General features: G+C 41.7%; 1 protein-coding gene across 1 annotated transcript in view; it reads right to left on the reverse strand.

Annotated features, from left to right (window-relative positions):
• Positions 1-1,628: 1,628 nt before the first annotated feature.
• snrnp25 (small nuclear ribonucleoprotein 25) overlaps positions 1,629-21,742 on the reverse strand; it is a 54,586-nt gene continuing 34,472 nt past the window's right edge. The window contains exons 3-7 of the mRNA XM_041207235.1: positions 18,749-18,839; positions 17,298-17,403; positions 10,291-10,365; positions 8,278-8,337; positions 1,629-1,880 (exon numbers count right to left, since the gene is read on the reverse strand). Of these exons, the coding sequence (XP_041063169.1) occupies positions 8,280-8,337; positions 10,291-10,365; positions 17,298-17,403; positions 18,749-18,839 (330 nt within the window). The 3' untranslated portion in view covers positions 1,629-1,880; positions 8,278-8,279. The remainder of the gene's footprint in view (positions 1,881-8,277; positions 8,338-10,290; positions 10,366-17,297; positions 17,404-18,748; positions 18,840-21,742) is intronic.

Below are 21,742 nucleotides of genomic sequence, written 5' to 3' on the forward strand. Positions count from 1 at the left end.
GCACGTTAGTGGGGTGGTGAAAATGGCATATGGGACAGTTGCTTTTATCTATCGAGGCATAGATTACAAAAGTAGGGAGGTCATGTTGGAGTTGTATGGAACTTTAGTGAGTCCACAGCTGGAGTACTGTGTGCGGTTCTGGTCGCCACATTATAGGAAGGATGTGATTACACTGGAGGGGGTGCAGAGTAGATTCTCCAGGATGTTGCCTGGGATGACACATTTAAGTTATGAAGAGAGGTTGGATAGACTTGGGTTGTTTTCGATGGAGCAGAGAAAGCTGAGGAGTGACCTAATCGAGGTGTACAAGATTATGAGGGGCAGCTGTTCCCCTTAGTTGAAGGGTCAGTCACAAGGGGGCATAAGTTCAAGGTGAGGGGCAGGAGGTTTAGGGGGGATGTGAGGAAAAACTTTTTTACCCAGAGGGTGGGGACGGTCTGGAATGCACTGCCTGGGAGGGTGATGGAGGCGGGTTGCCTCACATCCTTTAAAAAGTACCTGGATGAGCACTTGGCACTTCATAACATTCAAGGTTATGGGCCAAGTGCTGGTAAATGGGATTAGGTAGGTAGGTCAAGTGTTTCTCATGTGTCAGTATAGACTGGATGGGCCGAAGTGCCTCTTCTGCACTGTGATTCTGTGAGTAACTCACCTCCTCTCTCCCCAGAGACTTTCCACCATTGACAAGGCACAAGTCAGGAGTGTGATGGAATACTCCCCACTTGCCTGGATGAGCGCAGCTCCAACTGATCCATCATCCAGGATAAAGCAGCTCACTTGATTGGCACCACATCCACAAACGTTCACTCCCTCCACCACCGATGCACAGTAGCAGCTGCGTACCATCTACAAGATGCACTGCAGGAATTGACCAAGGCTCCTTCAACAGCATCTTCCAAACCCATGACCACTACCATCTAGAACAATAAGGACAGCAAATAGATGGGAACAGCACCACCTGGAAGTTCCCCTCCAAGTCCCTCACCATCCTGACTTGCAAATATATTCCCATTCCTTTATTGTCACTGGGTCAAAATCGTGAAACTCCCTCCCTAACAGCACCATGGGTGTACCTACACCACATGGACTGCAGCGGCTCAAGAAGGCAGCTCACCACCACCCTCAAGGGCAACTAGGGATGGGCAATAAATGCTGGCCCAGCCAGAGAAGCCCACATTCCGTGAATGAATACTTTAAAAAAAATGTTACCCAGAAATCGTTTACATAACGAGCAATCAATATTTGAGTCAAGGTGTGTCAAAGGGCCTTACTGATTCCTAATTATCTGGTGATCTTTTTGAATGAGGAAAGAGAAAAAAATGGAAGGATGAACAGAATTCATGATACACACAACCTAATTTGAATGTTACCTTGTGAACTCTACTAATAGAAAAACTCTGAAAGCATAACTGATTTTAAGTAGATATTTTAGCTTTGTGTACTGTATGGTACCTTTATAGTGCTCTGCCAATACTTAAGCTGTAGATAAATTCTATTATGATTTTCATCTGTACAACTCTAATCTGATGTGATATTCTTGTACTTGAACACACTTATGACATAATGGAATTTGATATAATGAATAAGATTGCAAAAATAAAAGCTAATTTCTAAACTAGACACTGAACTATTCAATAAACATTTTATTCTGCTGAGAAACAATTCTGCCAAAAGAATACTGTACATAGAATTACAAATAGCGACAATTTTAAACGTTTCTTTACTTGATCTTTAAAACTCTAATGAATGATTCAACTGTGTGTGCTTCTTTCCTTCCTTTACCATAGTGTGATGAAGAGTTTTATCAAGAGAGAGATGGGACCTGATATCTCTCTCCAGAACAGATTTTCCCCTCAGACCATTCTAACAAGTACACAAATCTGGAAGGAAGAATAAACAGAAAAACAGCTGTGTTAAAGTGGCGCTTAGCTTTTTCACTTAAGTCAAAGAATATAGAAATAAAAAAGGTGCCTCATCGAGAGTCATAAAACTGTAATTGCTTGAAACTTCTGACAATGTGAAAGTGAACCTAGAGCTACCAATGACTGCTGCAGGGATTTGAAGATATCCAGGGTTTCTATTGAATTTATAGTGGTCGAGTGAGAGGAATTCTGAGGAAATTCACCCCCACAGTTTCCGAGCAAACTCTGCTAAAATCACAGTACCAAACATGCAATTCCACATTTTAAAGCCTTATGTCATAACTTAGTCTTTCACCTGCTTGATGCCAGTGGTCAACATGTAATGGTAGTGGTATGAAAACTAAAGCAATAGGTCAACACTACAAAATTAAACATTAACAAAGTAAATCAAGTTAGTCCCTTTTTTGCCCATTTTTCCCCTTTTGAAGGTGTTTACTGTTTCTGGGGAGTAGTTCCATAGGTGTTGCTCACCGTCTAGTACTTTGCCCAAGTGGCCTTTAGCAAGCTACTCAACCTCAAATTTCCTCATCATTCAAAGAGTCATACAGACCCGAAACTTTAACTCTGTTTCTCTCTCCACAGAAGCTGTCAGACCTGCTGAGTTTTTTCCAGCTTTTTTCAGCATTTTCTATTTTTATTCCATGTTCTAATCACTCTCTAGAGTAAAGACCTTTCCCCATATTTCCCTACTGGATTTATTAGTAATTACGTTGCATTGATATACCCCTTGATTTTTGATTCGTCCATAAGTGGAAATATTTCCTTCACATCTATCCTGACAAACCCATTCATAACTTTAAAGACCTCTATCAGTCCTCTACTAAGACCTCTATCTTCTGAAGAAAAAAGTCCCAACCTGTTTAATTGTTCCAATGGCTATAAACTCTATTCTGTACCATCCTTAGAAATATTTTTGTGTTTTCTCCAATGCTCCTATGGGAAGAATTTTCTCCCCATCGGGCTGGCCGGTTGGGAGTGGGCATGGGGCCAATCGCCACACGTGATCAGCTCCGCGCTGCCACTTTACGTGGGCGGGCCACTTAAGGCTTGCCCAGCGTGAAGCGTGGCTCCCGAGGGTAGTGGGAGTGTGCGGGTGGCTGCGGGAGCCCAGTGACCATTGGGTCCAATGGCGACCCGGCCAGCAGGCTGTTCAAATAGAGCGCTGGCAGCTGTTCATCATGGCCAGTAGAAGGGCTCCCTAGGGCGCTGCTGGAAAACAGGCCAGGCAGGAGGGGAGGGCAGCGTGCCCCTCGGTTTTCTGATGAGTGCCTAGCTGCCCTCCTGGAGGATGTGGCAGCACGGCAGGAGGTCCTCTTTCCAAGGGATGGAAGGTGAAGGCCCCCCTCCTCCTGACCAAATGTGCCTGGGAGGAGATGGCAGATATCGTCAGCTCCCATGACGTGGTGCAAAGCACATGGGTCCAATGCCGCAAGCGATTCAATGACCTCTTGCGGTCGGGAAGGGTTAGTACCATGTTGGCAGAGGTCACTTAACACAGCAGGTAGGCTTTTCCCCCCAAGCCCCCCCACAACTCAGTGCAGTTACAGCACTGAATCCTTCACGGCATGTAGCCCTCACTGGGCCAGCAGATATTGCCCATACCTAGTTCACCCTGAGTGGGCAGTGCTGAGATGGGTTCTGCACCTGCAGCATGTATGACACTGACACCCAGAGTGCTGTTTTGGGGGCAACCTCAAGGATCTGCACCTAGGCACAGGACTGTAACTGCGAAACATGTCAAAGTCAGGCTGTTGCTATGCTGGGAGAGGAGCTTCCACGTGGTGGAGCACCATCCATCTGCTGCCCTTGGCGTTCCACATGCTTGTGCCTCCTTGCTTTGCAAATGTGATGGAGGCAACATGTGGGCAAGCGGGGGGTCAGCCCTGGCTTCTTGGTGTGAGTATGCGGCAGCTGTGGGGTGATGAATCACTGGAGCCCTGCAATGCCCCACTCTGGTTGGGGTAGCAGGGATGCGATGGGAATCCAGGTACAGGGTGGACTAATCAATGCTCCTCTCTCCTTTCCAGGAGAAGATGGCACACAACGCCGCTGAGCGGATGCGGACTGGGGGAGGCCATACCCAGTTGGCCATTATCACCAGATACGAGCAGGAGGCGATGGATCTGGAGAGGCACCATGTGCCCAGGTCCACCGGTGGCGGTGAGGCTGGGTGCCACAGGGAGGTATGTTTGCCGAGCACTGAGGTCACTATGTGTGTTCCAGCAGCCATGGCACTGCTGAATGCTCAGTGATTGAAGCTTGTGACATGGGTTGACCATCAATTGTGGAAGGAGGAGCGCATACTGATCCAGGGGACAGGCGTGCACATTGACATTGTCTCCACTGTAAGTAATCAAATGTCCTTGTTCTTCCTTTCAGCATCAACGGAGCAGAGCTAGAAGGAGGAGGCAGAGGGGCCCTCTCTCAACCCTGAGGGCCCTGAACAACTGGACTCACCAGCGTCACACCATCTCTGCCAGGCAGGCACCAGCGCAGATACTAGCACCTTGGTGGGAATTAGATCATCAGCTAGTGTCCCAGGGCACAGCGATGAGGGCACTTCACACTCGCTTGAGGTGCAGATGGAGAGAGAGTGTGCCCAGGGCGCCGGCAGTCGGAGGACTGCTGGGGACCAGGCACTTGCTCAGTCAGTGGCTGATGATGTGCCTCTGGAGTCGTCTGTGAGGCAGCAGATGCTGGAAGTGCAGCAGGGGTATGCGGGGAGAGGATCTGGCGGAGATACGTGAGGCTATGCGTGGCACGATGCCTGTGCTGGAGGAGTGGTCGAGTGAGAGGAATTTAGTTAACAAGCTTGACAACAAAAACACAAGCACATTACTGGGATCCTATGAATTGAATCATTCAAAATATTTTTATTTTAGTTCAGAAGCAGAAGCTAGATTTCATTGCTTGAAAATGTTTACAGTCTCCAGCTAAAGTCAAGAGGCTAAATATAGCAAAACTCAGCTTGCCATTAGCTGTGCTTTCAATAAGCTCACAGCTGGGCTTCAAACAATTTTCATGGATACTTCTGTAGAATTCTAACCAATGCACACACAGACATTCGTAGAATGATGAATCTGCTTCACTTGCTCCATTTATTTTAACTGTACTTCAATTTCAGGATATCAACATAATAGGAAAATTGCAAGCATCTGGGTCACTGTTAAATTTGTCAACATTGGGTATAAATATCAGATTTTCTTTCACGCCAGCGAAACAGATGTGATTCAAATAGTCGATGATTATCACAAGAACATAACTAGACAGTTGCAGAACAACATGGACCTGATCCCTTTGCCACTGAGTTAAATTCCAACTTGCTAAAAAGATGAATATCATTTTGCTATCCCATTCATGTTATAGAAACTAGGAGCTGGAGTAGGCCATTTGGCCCTTCAAGCCTGCTCTGCCATTCATTATGATCATGGCTGATGATCCAACTCAATAGCCTGCTCCCACTTTCTCCCCATACCCTTTGATCCCTTTCACCCCAAGAGCTATCTCTAATTCCTTCTTGAAAACATACAATGTTTTGGCCTCAACTACTTTCTGTGGTAGTGAATTCCACAGGCTCACCACTCTCTGGGTGAAGAAATTTCTCCGCATCTCAATCTTAAATGGACTACCCCTTATCCTCAGTCTGTGACTCCAGGTTCTGGACTCCCCCACCATCATGAGCATCCTTCCTGCATCTACCCTGTCTAGTCCTGTTAGAATTTTATAAGTTTCTATGAGATCCCCCCCTCATTCTTCTGAACTCCAGCGAATATAATCTTAGCTGACTCAATCTCTCCTCATATGTCAGTCCCGCCATCCCAGGAATCAGTCTGGTAAGCCTTCACTGCACTCCCTCTATAGCAAGAACATTCTTTCTCAGATAAGGAGACCAAAACTGCACACAATATTCCAGGTGTGGTCTCACCAAAGCCCTGTATAATTGCAGCAGGACATCCCTGCTCCTGTACTCAAATCCTCTCGCTATGAAGGCCAACAAAACATTTGCCTACTGCACCTGAATGCTTACCTTCAGCGACTGATGTACAAGGACACCCAGGTCTCGTTGCACATTCCCCTCTCTCAATTTATAGCCATTCAGATAATAATCTGCTATCAAAATGTATAACCTCACATTTATCCACATTATACTGCATCTGCGATGCATTTGCCCACTCATTCAGCTTGTCCAAATCACAGTGAAGCATCTCTGCATCCTCCTCACAGCTCACCCTCCCACCCAGCTTTGTTTCATCTGCAAATTTGGAGATATTACATTTAGTTCCCTCATCTAAATCATTGATATATATTGTGAATAGCTGGGGTCCCAGCACCGATCCCTGCTGTATCCCACTAGTCACTGCCTGCCATTCGAAAAAAGACCCATTTATTCCTACTCTTTGTTTCCTGTCTGCCAACCAGTTTTCTATCCATCTCAATACACTACGCCCAATCCCATGCACTTTAATTTTACACGCTACTCTCTTACGTGGGACTTTGTCGAAAGCCTTCTGAAAGTCTAAATAAACCACATCCACTGGCTCCCCCTCATCAACTCTACTGGCTACATTCTTGAAAAATTCCAGTAGATTTGTCAAGCATGATTTCCTTTTCATAAATCCATGCTGACTCTGTCCGATTCTGCCACTGTTTTCCAAGTGCTCAGCTATTAAATCTTTTATAATGGACTCCAGAATTTTCCCCACTACTGACGTCAGGCTGACTGGTCTATAATTCCCTGTTTTCTCTCTACCTCCCTTTTTAAATAGTGAGGTTACATTAGCTACCCTATAATCTGTAGGAACTGTTCCAGAGTCAATAGAATCTTGGAAGATGACCACCAATGCATCCACTATTTCTAGGGCCACTTCCTTAAGTACACTGGGATGTAGATTATCAGGCCCTTGGGATTTATCAGCCTTCAATCCCACCAATTTCTCCAACACCATTTCCCTACAAATACTGATTTCCTTCAGTCCCTCCCTCTCACTAAACCCTGTGTTCCCCAACATTTCTGGTATGCTATTTGTGTCCTCCTTTGTGAAGACAGAACCAAAGTATGTAATTAGTTGGTCAGCCATTTCTTTGTTCCCCATTATAAATTCCCCTGTTTCTGACTGGAAGGGACCTACATTTGTCTTCACCAATCTTTGTCTCTTTACATACCTATAGGAACTTTTACAGTCAGTTTCTATGTTCCCCGCAAGCTTACTCTCGTACTCTATTTTCCCTTTCTTAATCAATCCCTTGGTCCTCCTTTGCTGAATTCTAAAGTGCTCCCAATCCTCAGGTCTGTTGTTTTTTCTGGCCAATTTGTATGCCCCTTCTTTGCAGCTAATACTATCTCTAATTTCCCTGGTAAGCCATGGTTTCCTATTTCCTATTTTCCTTTCCTATTTTACTTTTGCGCCAGATGGGAATAAACAATCGTTGCAGTTCACCAATGTGCTCTTTGAATGTTTGCCATTGCCTATCCACCATCACCCCTTTAAGTAACGTTTCCCAATCCATCATAGCCAACTTGCGCCTCATACCATCATAGTTTCCTTTATTAAGATTCAGGACCTTAGTCTCAGAGTCAACTACGTCACTCTCCATCTTGATGAAGAATTCTATCACATTATGGTCGCTCATCCCCAAGGAGCTTTGCACAACTAGATTACCAATTATTCCTTTCTCAATACACAATACCCAGTCTGGGATGGCCTGTTCCCTAGTTGGTTCCTCAACGTATTGGTCCAGAAAACCATCCTGTATACACTCCAGGAATTCCTCCTCTATGGTATTGTTACTAATTTGATTTGCTCAATCTATATGCAGATTAAAGTCACCCATAGTTACAGATGTTAAATCTGGACCAGGCAGCATTTGAAGGGGCATCACATTCTATAAGCAAGCATGAGCCATAATAACCCTCATCGACTGCCCCCCTGATTGAGATTCCACACCAAGAACCTGGGACCTTCTGTATGCTTGAGCCGCACACTGGATGAACTCACTGAGCTCCTGAGACAGTTCTCTTTAGTTTTTATGAGAATATTATGAAATTATTACCTTCAGATTCACGGCCTATAATGTTGGGCATTCAGCCACAATTAAATGCTGACAGCTTCAAACTGGGATTTTTTTTTAATGAAGACATTTACTGTCCAACCATGGCTATTAGCTGAACATATCCTACTGGATCTGAATTGTAGGGAATCCTTTGGGATGTGACATGTTCAGAGAAACATTGATTATGAACAAGAAGGGAAACTGCATGGATGGGACATGGGGCAGAGACGCTGTACGATAAAAATTTTCTGCTTAGACTACAAGTAGAAAATTAAGTTCCCAAACTACCTACAGGAATACCAACCTTTATTTTTTTCGAAGTTTCTTTATGAAGGTAACTTCATCTCGATTCCTTATACCATAACTGCAAATGAAAAGTTTACACTTTAGAATCAAGTAATCATTTCCTGTTCTGCAAGTTTTCCCTTCTGAAGCTAATAATTATATGAGTTTATGCTTTAATTGCAAACCAGCCGCAGATACCATGCAATATATTGTACCTACATATCACTGTTTACAGCAATGCACATGTTGGTAGCTGCATGACAAAGTAAACAAGACGATACAGTTAGTCTTAAGCCTACATCATTGTATAAATAATTGGGAGTTTCTATCAAATTACAAAATGTAGCATGAATAAAATGGTTTGATACTGACTCATTGAGGTTTATGGATAATATTGAAACCTAGTAGTTATTTAACCATGTAATTTAGATAACATCAAACAACTGAAGCAAAGCTCAGCTGATCTACCTTTAGTTTTGAAGCCCATGAATTTTCTTTATAGTTGTCTTCAATCCTCTTACTTTTGTAAGAACAGAAAATTTAATATATAATAAGAGAACATCTGCTTGTCAGACAATTTTAAGTTTTGCTATATATTGGCTAGTGTTACTCAATGGCCCTGTTAATTACCTACTAAAACTCAACAACTATACCCTCTGAGCTACGCATAATGATGGATAAAAGGGGGAAGATAAGCAGAAAGCATATTTTCTTGCAGGTTAATTATTTTCAGAGATTGGAACAGTTAATCCTCTATGGCAGGTTCAGTAACTCAAGTGGGCTTGCAGTATGCCAGACACAATTGTTGATTTTCTAGCTAGTTTGGCTCATTGATAGGACCTGATAAATAGACCTGCCATTGTGGGCTGGAATCATCCTCACTCACATCGAGATAACCTTATAACCTAATGCCCCAAAAGGTAGGGTCGTCCTAGTTGGATAATCAGTCCAGCTTTACTCATATTCTGAAATGAGAAGCTGTGGGTTTCAGCTGGTCAAACTCCAGCAGAAACCCTACATATAAAGGTGGGCATTCCCAAGTCTCGGTTCTTGTTGACCTGAAGTTAAATTGCTTGGTTTGAACTTTCTTAGCATGGTGATGCCACTCTGCAACCTCAGGTATTTATGATAATTTCATTTTCTTTCTACTTTTTCACGTCTGTTTAGCTTTACCCAGTCTGCTAAGAAGTCTCCTGTCATTTTTCTATTTATTCTCCATTTCTTGGGTGGGTACTAGAACAAACAGGAAAATTATAATGAAGAGACAAATTGAAAAAACCTTAAATGTTTAGCCTTTTCTCAACATGTCCCGAGAATATATTCCACCTTCTTGTACTTTGTTGAAGAATTTCAACATTTATCTAGCAATACAAGAGGTATTATTTTACTCTCAATGGCAGCTCGAGGAGATTAGGCAATTTACAGTTATTTCGACTCAACAATAAGTTTAACAATTGCAGGTCATAATTTCAGGTCGTAACCTCTGCTCCCATTTTTTTAGGACAGAAGTTGTTAGTAATAATTCTGCTACAGCCATTTACACCTGCTCTAGACATATCTTTTGTTTCTTTACTTGTCTCATTACAATCCTCTTTTGCTTTATACCATCATTCTTTTTGTCATTTAATCTCCACTGTCTTCTACCTTATCAGAAGCCTTCTCTTTTGTTCTTTACCCCCTTCCCCTGCCTCTGTACTTGCTTAAGGTTGGTTACATATTTAACTTTTCCCAGTTCTAATGAATGGGTCATCGACCTGAAAGGTTAACTCTTGTTTCTCTCTCTATAGGTGCTGCCAGACCTGCTGAGAATTTCCAACATTTTCTGTTTTTCTTTCAGGTTTTCATTATCTGCAAAATTTTATTTTTTTATTCTTTGAGTCTTTCAGCTTAACATACATTTTCTATCAAATGACCTTTGGACATATATATGCATTTTTACAGTTTTATTCAGAAGATTGATATAAAGCCACTTATTGGTGATTGGGAGTTCTTAAACAGGGAAATCACATTTCATAAACTTGTTAATACTTACTCCTTGAGTTTCATTTTATCGTCAGTCAGTTTTTCTCCATTAAATGTCAGATGGTAGGTCCTCCAGATATATTTCCTATACAGAAATAAGAAAATCTTGTATTTCATTCTATAACATTACACAGAATTGATCTCATTCAATTATTTATAAATAGAACAGAAATGGAATTGGATAAATACTTGATGGGAAAAAAGCTTAGAATAAGAGTGAAAGAACATAGAGATGATCCGAGTCTCATAAATGCTCATGGCATCATAAGGTTTAAGTTACATATTGAAAAGGACAAGCAGCAATCCAGAGTAAAAACTGGGGGCTGGGCCAATTTCGACGGGGTGAGAAGAGATCTGACCCAGAGAAACTGGAATTGAAGACTGGCAGCCAATACAGTAATGGAACAATGGGATGATACTTTTAAACAGGAGAGGGTCTATAATAAGGAAATGTAGAATGAACAGAGCCAGAGATGATGAAAGAGTTAGAAAGGAAGACGAAGGAGAAAAAGGGTACCAATGACAGGTGGCTGGTTGATGATACAAGTGAGAACCAGGCTGAATATAAAAAAATTCAGAGAGGAAGTGAAAAGAAAATCAGGGATAAAGAGAGAATATGAGAAGAGACTGGCAGCTAACATAAAAGGGAATGCCAACATTTTCTATAGGCATATAAATAGTAAAAGCATGGTAAAATGAGGTGTGGGGATTAGGGATGATAAAAGAGGAATTATGCAGCAAGGCAGAGGGCATGGCTGAGGTACAATATAGGTACTTTGCATTTATCTTTACCAAAGAAAAACAAGCTGTCAAAATCAGTGAAAGTGTAAAGCAGATCTTCTGACATTGTATTGGCGTTTAGTACAAAACTAAAAAAAAGCAGCTTGGGGCTCGAAACTTTGTTGATTGTTTTGGATTTCCAAAATGTATTTCTGTTTGATATGAAAAGATGCAGCACAGATTTGCTAGCATTTTCTAGGATTAGGGATTACGGAAACTTTAGAAGTCAGGACTCTTTTCCATAGACCCGAGGTAGAGTTATGATACAGTAAATAGTTTTCCAATGCTCAGTGAGACATTCACAAGAAACACAAGTGTCAGAATTAAAGCGTTTAGAAAAAAGATCTCTTACAGATAATGTGGAAATCTCCTTTACAAACAGCTGCAAAAGCAAAGTCCATAAATCATTTTTGAAAAAAGTTGGTTAATAAAGAAGAACATCAAGGTTTATGGGAAGCAATTAGGAGTGTGGGATTAGACAAGCTGCTCTAATGGAACATAATATATACAGACTGTTCCTGATGATTGAGAGGTCTAGCACAAGGGTACATAGGCATAAGATTAAGTGCAAGAGATTGAGGAGAGAGAGCAAGGGAAAGCTTTTTACACTAGAGTAGAGTTGATGATTGAACTATCGGATTATGATCGTATTGAATGGCAGAGCAGGCTCGAACAGCCTGTTCCTATTTCTTGTATTCTTGTGAAACCAAGAGCAGGTCAACATGTAAGAACAGGTTTGATGGATGTTTGAAGGAAAGATGAATAAAAGGTTAGGGGAACAGAACAGACGAACGGGGTTAGGGCTGTTGCAGGATAAATACCAACGTGAACTGTAGAAGCTGTTTCAATGTTGTCATTTCAATGTAATTTCTGAAACAAAATATGCAGCTTTTTTGCAAGAAACTGGACACAGTCTGGGATTTAATACTCAGTGCAAGACCACCTCAAAGAGAAAGAAATATACCACATCAATCTCACACCCACTTGAACACAACTACAACCAGTGCAAAGCCAGTTTTCTAAACATTAATGCTTCAAAGTGCCCTGATGCTCCAGCGGACCTTCCTTAAAGTGTTAATACTAGTAAGATGCAGACCAGATAGTTAGCTAACATTAAAAAATTACCATTTATGGTCACCAGAGCAATCAAGGCTCTGTACGGGTTCAAATATGAAGGGCTATCTTTTCCCCAGTTTGAGGGCAATAAAAACCAGGATAATTTCATTCAGCACATCATCCAGGCATTCACAGTTCTCAAAGTCCTATCATGGTGAAACCAATAGGTGCAATACAGTTACGCTACTGGTTTTAGCTAATGGTAGTCTATTATTTGCAAAAGCATAGCTGCACTACACTACAAAAGAAACCAGCGTTAGACAGGATATCTTTAATATAAATTATTAAGGCAGCATACATTTGTTCAGAAATACAATAATTATTTATTCTTTTATCCTTTAGCAAATACACTCACTGTCCTCGTTCATATAAAGTTTGGCCTTCATTTACACAGTAGCAGTTTTCCTACCTGAAATTTCCAATGATGCTGCTCAGTAATAATAGTAACTGTCAAGTAAAACTACTTTTCCCTAACCCCACAAACATAAGAATTGCCCATCTGGGTGTACATAACAAGATCATTACAGGAGAATATATCAGCACCATGGACAAGTTTATATCTTTTCTAATCAGTGGTGATAAGGGCAAATATAAGCAACCTCATTACTATGGTATCTACTCATTCATTTTCACATAATCCTCTTTCATATGCAAGCTGGACCACAGCCCTTCAAGTCCAGAAACCACAAAGTTTTTCTTTGTTTCTAAAGTTTCTGCTGTACTGTATTGATTACTCTTTAGCTGAAGTGCTTACAGGTCATTTCTTGCTTTATAGAATCATAGAAAGTTTACGGCACAGAAAGAAGTCACTTGGCCAATTGTGCCTGTGCTGGGTGAAAAATGAGCCACCCAGCCTCATCTTGCTTTCCAGCATTTGGTCCGTAGCCCTGCAGGTTACAGCACGTGAGGTGCACATCCAAACATGTTTTAAATGTGTTGAGGATTTCTGCCTCTACTACCCTTTCAGGCAGTGAGTTCCAGACCCCTACAACCCTCTGGGTGGAACAAAAAATGTCCTCATCTCCCCTCTAATCTCTCTAACAATCACTTTAAATCTATGCCCCTGAGTCATTGACCTCTGCTAAAGTAAACAGGCCCTTCCCATCAACTCTATCCAGGCCCCTCACAATTTTGTACATCTCAATCAAATCTCCCCTCAGCCTCCTCTGTTCCAAGGAGAACAACCCCAGCCCAATCTTTCCTCATAGCTGCAATTTTCCAGTCCTGGCAATATCCTCGTAAATCTCTGTATCCTCTCTAATGCAATTACACCCTTTCTATAATGAGGTGACCAGGACTGCACACAGTACTCAAGTTGTGGCCTAACTAATGTTTTATATAGTTCCAGCATAATCTCCCTGCACTTATATTCTATGCCTCGGCTAATAAAGGAAAGGATTCCACATGCCTTCTTAACTATCTTATCAATCTGTCCTGCTAACTTCAGGGATCTGTGGATATTCACTGCAAGGCCTCTCACTCCCTCTACACCTCTCAGTACTCTCCTATTTATTGTGCATTCCCTTGTCTTGTTTGACCTCTTCAAATGCCTCACCTCACACTTTTCTGAGTTGAATTCCACTTGCCACTTTTCTGCCTACCTGACCAGTCCATTGATTTCTTCAAATCTTTTAATGTGATTGTTGGATCAATATTCATCCAAAAACTTAAATTTCTGAAAAGCTTTTCTACTGGAAAATCTAGGAATGTAACTGAAATCAGAGCATAGGATATTTGCAAATGCCCTTTCAAATTGCCACATTCCATACCAGTGCTTCCACTATGTCTTCGTTCCTATACAACCGAAGACTCCCCACTTTCACCATGGTTGACAGGGTCTACCACTGTGCCCATTCCATTTCCCACTCTTCTCCCCTATCTCCTTCCTCTCCCTCCCAGAGCCAGGACAGGGTTCCCCTTGTGCTCACCATCCACTCCACCAGCCTCCAAATTCAACAGATCATCCTCTGCCATTTTTACCACCTCCAGCGTGACACCACCACCAGACCCACCTTTCCCTCCCCTTTCAGCATTTTGAAGGGATGTTCCCTCTCTAACACCTTGGACTACTCCTCATTCATCCCCAACATGCTCCGCCTCCCACACCTTCCCATGCAAGTACAGGAGATGCAACACCTATCCCTTTACCTCCTCCCTTCTCAAAATCCTAAGCACTTCTTCCAGGTGAAACAATTATTTCTTTTTACACATTGTGATGTGAAATATAAGCAGAAAATGTTGGAAATACTGAGTAAGTCATGTTGTACATGTGGAGACAGAAACAGAGTTAATGGGCTGAATTTCCCCCCGTCGGGGGGGCAAGTTGATGGGCAGGCGCATACGGGCGTCCTCCCGATTGACACCGCCCATTGGAGGCGCGGCGCCATTATACGTTGGCGGGCCAATTAAGGTCTGCCCAGCGTGACGTCTGCACGGAAGTGCTATGCGCTCCCTGTGCGGGCAGGGGGGGGTATCCCAAAATAGAGGGTGCGCTCTTTTGTGCATGTGCACGAAAGAGCACACTCATCTCCCTGAGGCTAGTGCAGCCTCAGGGAGATCGTCTGTAAATGTAAGGAAGACAAAAAATAAAAAAATAAAATTTCCCTTACATGTCCCCTCATTTGACAATGTCACATGAATTGGGACATGTCCATAACTTTTACGAAATCTTTATTAAAATTTTTTAAAGGCTACATGAAGCCTCATCCTGCCTGTGGATGAGTTTTCATGTTTTTTCTAGTTCCCGCTGGGGCTCCTGACCTGCCCGCCAACCTTAAGGTTGGACGGGTAGGTTCGTTAATTACTTAATTGATCCTGTCAATGGCCTCAATTGGCCACTGACAGGTCAGCGGGTGCCCAGCTGATTTTGCTGCAACCCCGCCTTCCTGAAAACTTAAATGGGGCACGGTGACGTCGGGAGTTCCCCCCAACGTCCCCGCGTGTCATTTTACACATTGGCGAGCGGGCCCCGCCCCCGCCCCCGCTCGCCAACTCGTGAAATTCTGCCCAACATTTTAGGGCGATGGCCTTTCCTCAGAACTGGTGAAAGTTAATGATCTAACAGTGTTCTTTGTTACTTCTTTCAATTCAGTATACTGTATTTGCTATTCCGCTATTTCTCTGCCCCACTCCCCCTCTGACCTCGGTCTCCTACACTGTTCCAATAAAGCTCAATATCAGCTCGCTGAACAGCACCTCATCTTTCATTTAATCACTTTACAAGCTTCTAGACTCAATACTGAGTTCAACAATTTCAGATCATAATCTCAGCCCCCATATTACGTCAGACGGCAGCTGTTGGTAATGATTTTGCTATCCCAGTTACACCTTCACCAGATCTGTCTTTTGTTTCTTTATTTACCAATTACCATCTCCTCTTGCTTTGCACCATCATCCCTTTTGTCATTTAATCACTCCCACCTTCCACCCTATCAGTCCTTCCCTTTTTCTCTTTACACTCCGCCACCCCAACCATGCCACTGTACTTGCTTAAAACCTGTTAGATCATTAACGTTTGCCAGTTCTGATGAAAGGTCATCGAATTGAAACGCGAACTGTTTCTCTCTTTATAGATACATCATAACTGACTGAGTATTTCCAGCGTTTTCTGTTTATGTTCCATATTACAATGCGTCACTTGAATATTGCTTTACAAAACATTCCTACATTAAATTATTAAAACCTACAACTATAAACATTTTGGACTGGAGTCCTCGTTTGGTTTCAATGTTTGTCTGGTGCAATTTGCCTGGAATCAAAATTACCAATGCAAAAGTTTGTGGAATTTTGAGTGTAAATTACATTCATTGCAACTCTAGTTTTTGCAACCTTTTGCACTAAGTTTGAAAAATCATCATACGCTGGGATTTGAATCCTTGTCCCCAGAGCATTAGCCTGGGCCTCTGTTACTAGTCCAGTGACATTACCACTACACCACCATCTGCCCCACTGTGAATTATGACCAATTGCAGGTTTTTGTAGAGACTAAGAAACAGATAATTGCACATTAATTAAACTATTAAATGGTTTTGTGTTGTTTTTCAAAGTCATTTTCAGTTATTTAAAATGGGGTTACTTGCAGGCCGTGGACTAGACACTCATTAAAAATACTTTTTTTTGTGACTTTCATTGCGTTAATCAAATTGCACCAAAATACCACTTTAAATATATCATGGGTTATTTGTTCTAAAATGCTGCCGGATTGTCCTGGTTCATGACAGACTTTAAATTCAGTGATATATGTTTGAGTGAAAACTTGAGAGGCAAAGCACTCTTCAAAATGAGCACAATTTTGGGTGCAATTTGCATCGAGATCATCAATTGTGCTCCAAGCAGAAACTCTACCCCTTCATATTTACTGAACCATCAAATATTGGCACTGTTCAGTACATTTTCCTTAGTGTTCAATGAAATACGATATATTTTACACTTATCTATTCCAGGCAAATTAAAACCATAAGACTGTAAGACGTAGGGGCAGAAATAGGCCATTCAGTCCATCGAGTCTGCTCCGCCATTCAATGAGATCATGGCTGATCTGATAATCCTCAGCTCCACTTTCCTGCCTTTTCCCCATAACCCTTGATTCCCTTACTGATTAAAAATCTGTCTATCTCAGCCTTGAATATACTTAATGATCCAGCCTCTACAGCCCTCTGCAGTAAAGAATTCTACAGATTAAATGGGTGACCCCTTACTCTGAGATTATGCCCTCTGGTCTAGACTCTCCCACAAGGGGCAAAAACCTCTCATCATCTACCCTGTCAAACCCCCTAACAATCTTATGCATTTCAATAAGGTCGCCTCTCATTCTTCTAAACTCCAGTGAGTACAGGCCCAACCTACTCAATCTCTCCTCATAAGAAAATCCCTCCATACCCGGGATCAACCTAGTGAACCTTCTCTGGACTGCCTCCAATGCCAGTATATCTTTCCTTAGATAAGGGGACCAAAACTATTCACAGTAACATGATAATAATTAAATAAGTATTAGACATTGAAAACTTTAGCCTTGTCTTAAAGGATTAACAGCTCATTGCTTTCATTTCAACCTATCCCCTATGAAGTGTATAGCAGTGCTACCTTAAGATATTAACATAATGAACATCAAAAATAATTTACCAACTAATATACTGTGTTCCTCCTTCACGTTCTTGCTTCAGTTGCACATATCTCTGAATGGCTTTTTTCAGATCCAGGACAGTGTCATTTTGAATCACAACAACAGCTGAGGAGAGACAGCATTAATTATGGAGTTGCATAAAAGACAGACTTTTACAGTATAGATTACTGATGCAAAACATGGGAATCCAATGAAGTTCTGAAGAAGAGTCATACGGACTCGAAATGTTAACTCTGTTTCTCTCTTCACAGATGCTGCCAGACATGCTGCATTTTTCTAGCATTTTCTGTTTTTAGTTCAGATTTACAGCATCCGCAGTATTTTACTTTCATGGAAACTCAATGGCTGCATTCGCCCTCTGTTTGTACATTCACCCTTCTATTTGATGCTGTAATAGCAACAGGGTGGGAGTTTTACAAAGTAGGTTGCTGACAAGCACTCTCTGTTTTTGCTGGTGCTAGATAGCTACTGATGAGGCTTCAATGTGTTAGGCTTCACAGAAGGCGAGTCCTTCCATCTCTGTCCTCTTTGTGTGGAGGTATTATTGGAGTTAAGGATGAATCAACAAATAGAAAGTAGACTTTTTTTATTTATTCATGAGATGAGGGCAGTGCTGGCAAGGCCATCATTTCTTATTCCATCCTTTTACAACTGAGTGGCTTGCTAGGCTGTTTCAGATAACAGTTCAGAATCAATTGCATTACTGTGATATATGTTATACACAAGAAAGCCAGCTAATGAAGGATAAAACTGGAGCCAGTATTTACACACTTTTATATTTACTTACAGAGTTACACATTACAGGCGTTTACCTCCTAACCCAATAGCTACAGTTTCAGTCTGTATTTATTTATAAGGATTCAAGTGAATCCCCAGTTAATACCGCCTGCATACAATTAAACACAATTAATATTCAATTAACAGCATACAGATCAGACTGAGTAAGTACGGCAGATTTCCTTCCCGAAAGAACATTAGTAAATGGATATGTTTTTATGATAATCAGGTAATTTCATAGTCACTATTATGATACTAACTTTCTGTCATCTCCAATAGTCTTAACAAGTTCCTTGGTTTCATTAATGACCAAAATCTTAGGGCCAGATTTTCACTACTGAGGCTGGTAGCTCAAGACAAGAAATCTTCTGACTTGGCAGATCCAACTTGATATAAAGGGGATGGGATACAATGGGGATGGGATTTCCGCATCCGGGTCCTGTCCGCCATTTTTAAAGGTCTCAGGAGTGGTCCTAACTCTGCGAAAATCCAGCCCGTATTCTCAAACTACCAGAACAGGAAAGATGTAACAATCATAAGTAAAATAGGCAGATATACTGAACAATTGAGGACTGTACAGTTCGTAATAAGGTTGTATTGTATGTAGAACTAGAACAATCTAACATTTTCAGAGGCAACTGAAATGAAGAAAACCTAAAAAAATTGCACCTACGCATAATTTCACCATCTCCTTTCTTCACTTTAACAGTCATTGCCTGGCCATACTCAAGAGCAACCTGAGAATTTATCTCTTCCAAAGTAACCTAAATATAAGAAAAAATCTAAGTTAGCAGTACTGACAAAGCTCATCTTATATCTGCACTGTCTCAGCCTACCATTTTGTTCCATAGAAAGGATTTGGGAGCAAAAGTTACTTTTGAATGTTAGATTTTTAAAAACACAGCACATTCAGACACATTATAAAAATGTGGAAACATTAGTTAAGATAATAAGACAGTGTTGATGGCATTTCCTCACAGAATGTAAAATAATTTTCTAGAGTGCCCCAGACAACATCTCACACCCAATTCATTGGAAAGTATTTGTTTCTACTTTCTGTCTGAAATCAGCAAAAGATGATAAGACTGTTACTGGAATATAAACTGGCAAGGAGAGGTTTTTGAAATGGGAAAGCTATGAAGGCAATGGCAATTTTAAAAGACAGCTGCTGGGTATTTTTCAAGACTAAAAAACAGAAATACTGAAGCAAGTTTGAAATGATCTAGTTTAAGTTGTCAGAGAACATGGTGATATGGGGAAGCAAGGCAACTTCTTTATTTGTGAGCATGTTTTACTGCTTGAATTAAGCTACATTCTATACGTTCATTGTAGTATGAATTAAAGCATCCTTTAGGCTCACAGGCATCATCTCACTAAATGTTTTCAGGACGATTGAAAGAAGCAAACATAAGGAGACAACCCTGAGTCATACTACTGTATGACAAACATTGGGTAGTAACATAAAAGTAAAATGCTCAGTGTTTACAGGAATGCCCCACATCACAACCCGGGGAAGGTATCGACAGTGGCTCTGAATTTGTATTCCACATCTTTAAACACAGCTGAAAAATAATAGATTGATGAAATGGAGATTTGATCTGGAATCATTGAATTTTATAGCACAGCAGATGGTCATTTGCCCTGTTGTACCTATCGCTTACTCACACTTGAGCTGTCTCACACTTGAGGAATCCTACTACATACTTCCCTCCAGTCAGTAAAACACCCGTTCGCCAGCACTCCCTTCCTCCTATCCCTTAGCCAATTATATACCCAAGTTACCACTGCACCCTTTATGCCGTGTGCTTCTTTCTATTATCCAAATAACTCTGTTGTGAGGAACTTTGTCAAATGCCTTTTGAAAGTCCATGTATACAACATCTACCTCATCAATACTCTCTGTTAGTTCATCAAAGAACTCAATCAAGTTAGTAGGACATGATTGTTCCCTCCGGGACACCCTGGTCCACTCCTCCATCACCCCCTACACCTCAACCCCCTCCCACGGCACCTCCCCATGCAACCACAGAAGGTGCAACACCTGCCCCTTTACTTCCCCTCTCCTCACGGTCCAAGGGCCCAAACACTCCTTTCAAGTGAAGCAGCATTTCACTTGCGCTTCCCTCAATTTAGTCCACTACATTTGTTGCTCCCGATGCAGTTTCCTCTACATTGGAGAGACCAAACGCAGACTGGGTGACCGCTTTGCAGAACACCTTCGGTCTGTCTGCAAGCATTACCCAGACCTCCCTGTCGCTTGCCATTTCAACACTCCACCCTGTTTTCATGCCTACATGTCCGTCCTTGGCCTGCTACAATGTTCCAGTGAAGCTCAATGCAAACTGGAGGAACAGCACCTCATCTTCCGATTAGTCACTTTACAGCCTTCCGGACTGAATTTTGGTTCAACAATTTTAGATCATGAACTCTCTCCTCCATCCCCACCCCCTTTCTGATCCCCCCCTTTTTTTCCAATAATTTATATAGATTTTTCTTTTCCCACCTATTTCCATTATTTTTAAATGTATTTCCATCCATTGTTTTATCTCTACCTTTTAGCCTTTTTCGATTCCTTCATCCCACCCCAACCCCACTAGGGCTATCTGTACCTTGCTTGTCCTGCTTTCTACCCAATTAGCACATTCCTTAGATAATATCACCACCTTCAACACCTCTTTGTCCTTTTGTCTATGACATCTTTTGGCTATCTCCACCTATCACTGGCCCTCTATCCAGCTCTACTTGTCCCACCCTCCCTTAAACCAGCTTATATTTCACCTCTCTTCTATTTTTACTTCTGTTGAAGAGTCATACAGACTCAAAACATTAACTGTGTTCCTCTCCGCAGATGCTGCCAGACCTGCTGAGTTTTTCCAGGTATTTTTATTTTTGTTTTGGATTTCCAGCATCTGCAGTTTTTTGCTTTTATGATTTACCTTTTACCTCTTAGGTCTTTAACTTCTGGCTGTCCCTTATTAACCCATGCTTTTCCAACTGAAAATTAATTTCCACCCTGGCAGAGTATTTTTCCCACCACTGACAGACTGATTATCCTACAGTGACCAGGATATTCCTTCTCCCCATTTTTGAACAGGGGTGTAACATTTTCAATTTTTTAGTCCTCAGCACCATCCCAAGGAGGATTGAAAGACTGTGGTCAGAGCTTCTGCTATCTCCATCCTAGCTTCCCTCAACAACATCAGGTCTATCTGGAGTAGGTGACTTGCTAACTTTGAATGATACCAATCTGTTTAGAACTTGCCTTCTGGGCTCCACCATTCTTTTAACTGCCCTTATAATTTTTATGTGTTTAGAAAAAAATTTGGGTTCCCTTTTGTTACCCCACTAATCTTTGCTCATTCTCTTTTTTGCCCTTCTTGTAATTCACGGCACTCTGTGTTGTACCTGGTTTGCCATTTTATTTGGTACCTGACAATTATTATAAGACTCATTTTTTTTCTGTTTAATTTTAACCTCTAGTTCCTTTGTCATCCGTGGAGCTCTAACACTGGATATCCCAATGTATACACAGTTCTATTGAAGTAGTTGCAATTGTTTAAGCTGTCATTTGAATCTCTAGTCTTAACTCATCAACATTTTACTATAAACATCATCATGGGTGCTCAATCCCCTACTCTGTTTAGATAGACGCGAAGACATCTTACTA

This window comes from Carcharodon carcharias, chromosome 15, assembly GCF_017639515.1.
Source record: "Carcharodon carcharias isolate sCarCar2 chromosome 15, sCarCar2.pri, whole genome shotgun sequence".
NCBI classification, from domain to species: domain Eukaryota; kingdom Metazoa; phylum Chordata; class Chondrichthyes; order Lamniformes; family Lamnidae; genus Carcharodon; species Carcharodon carcharias.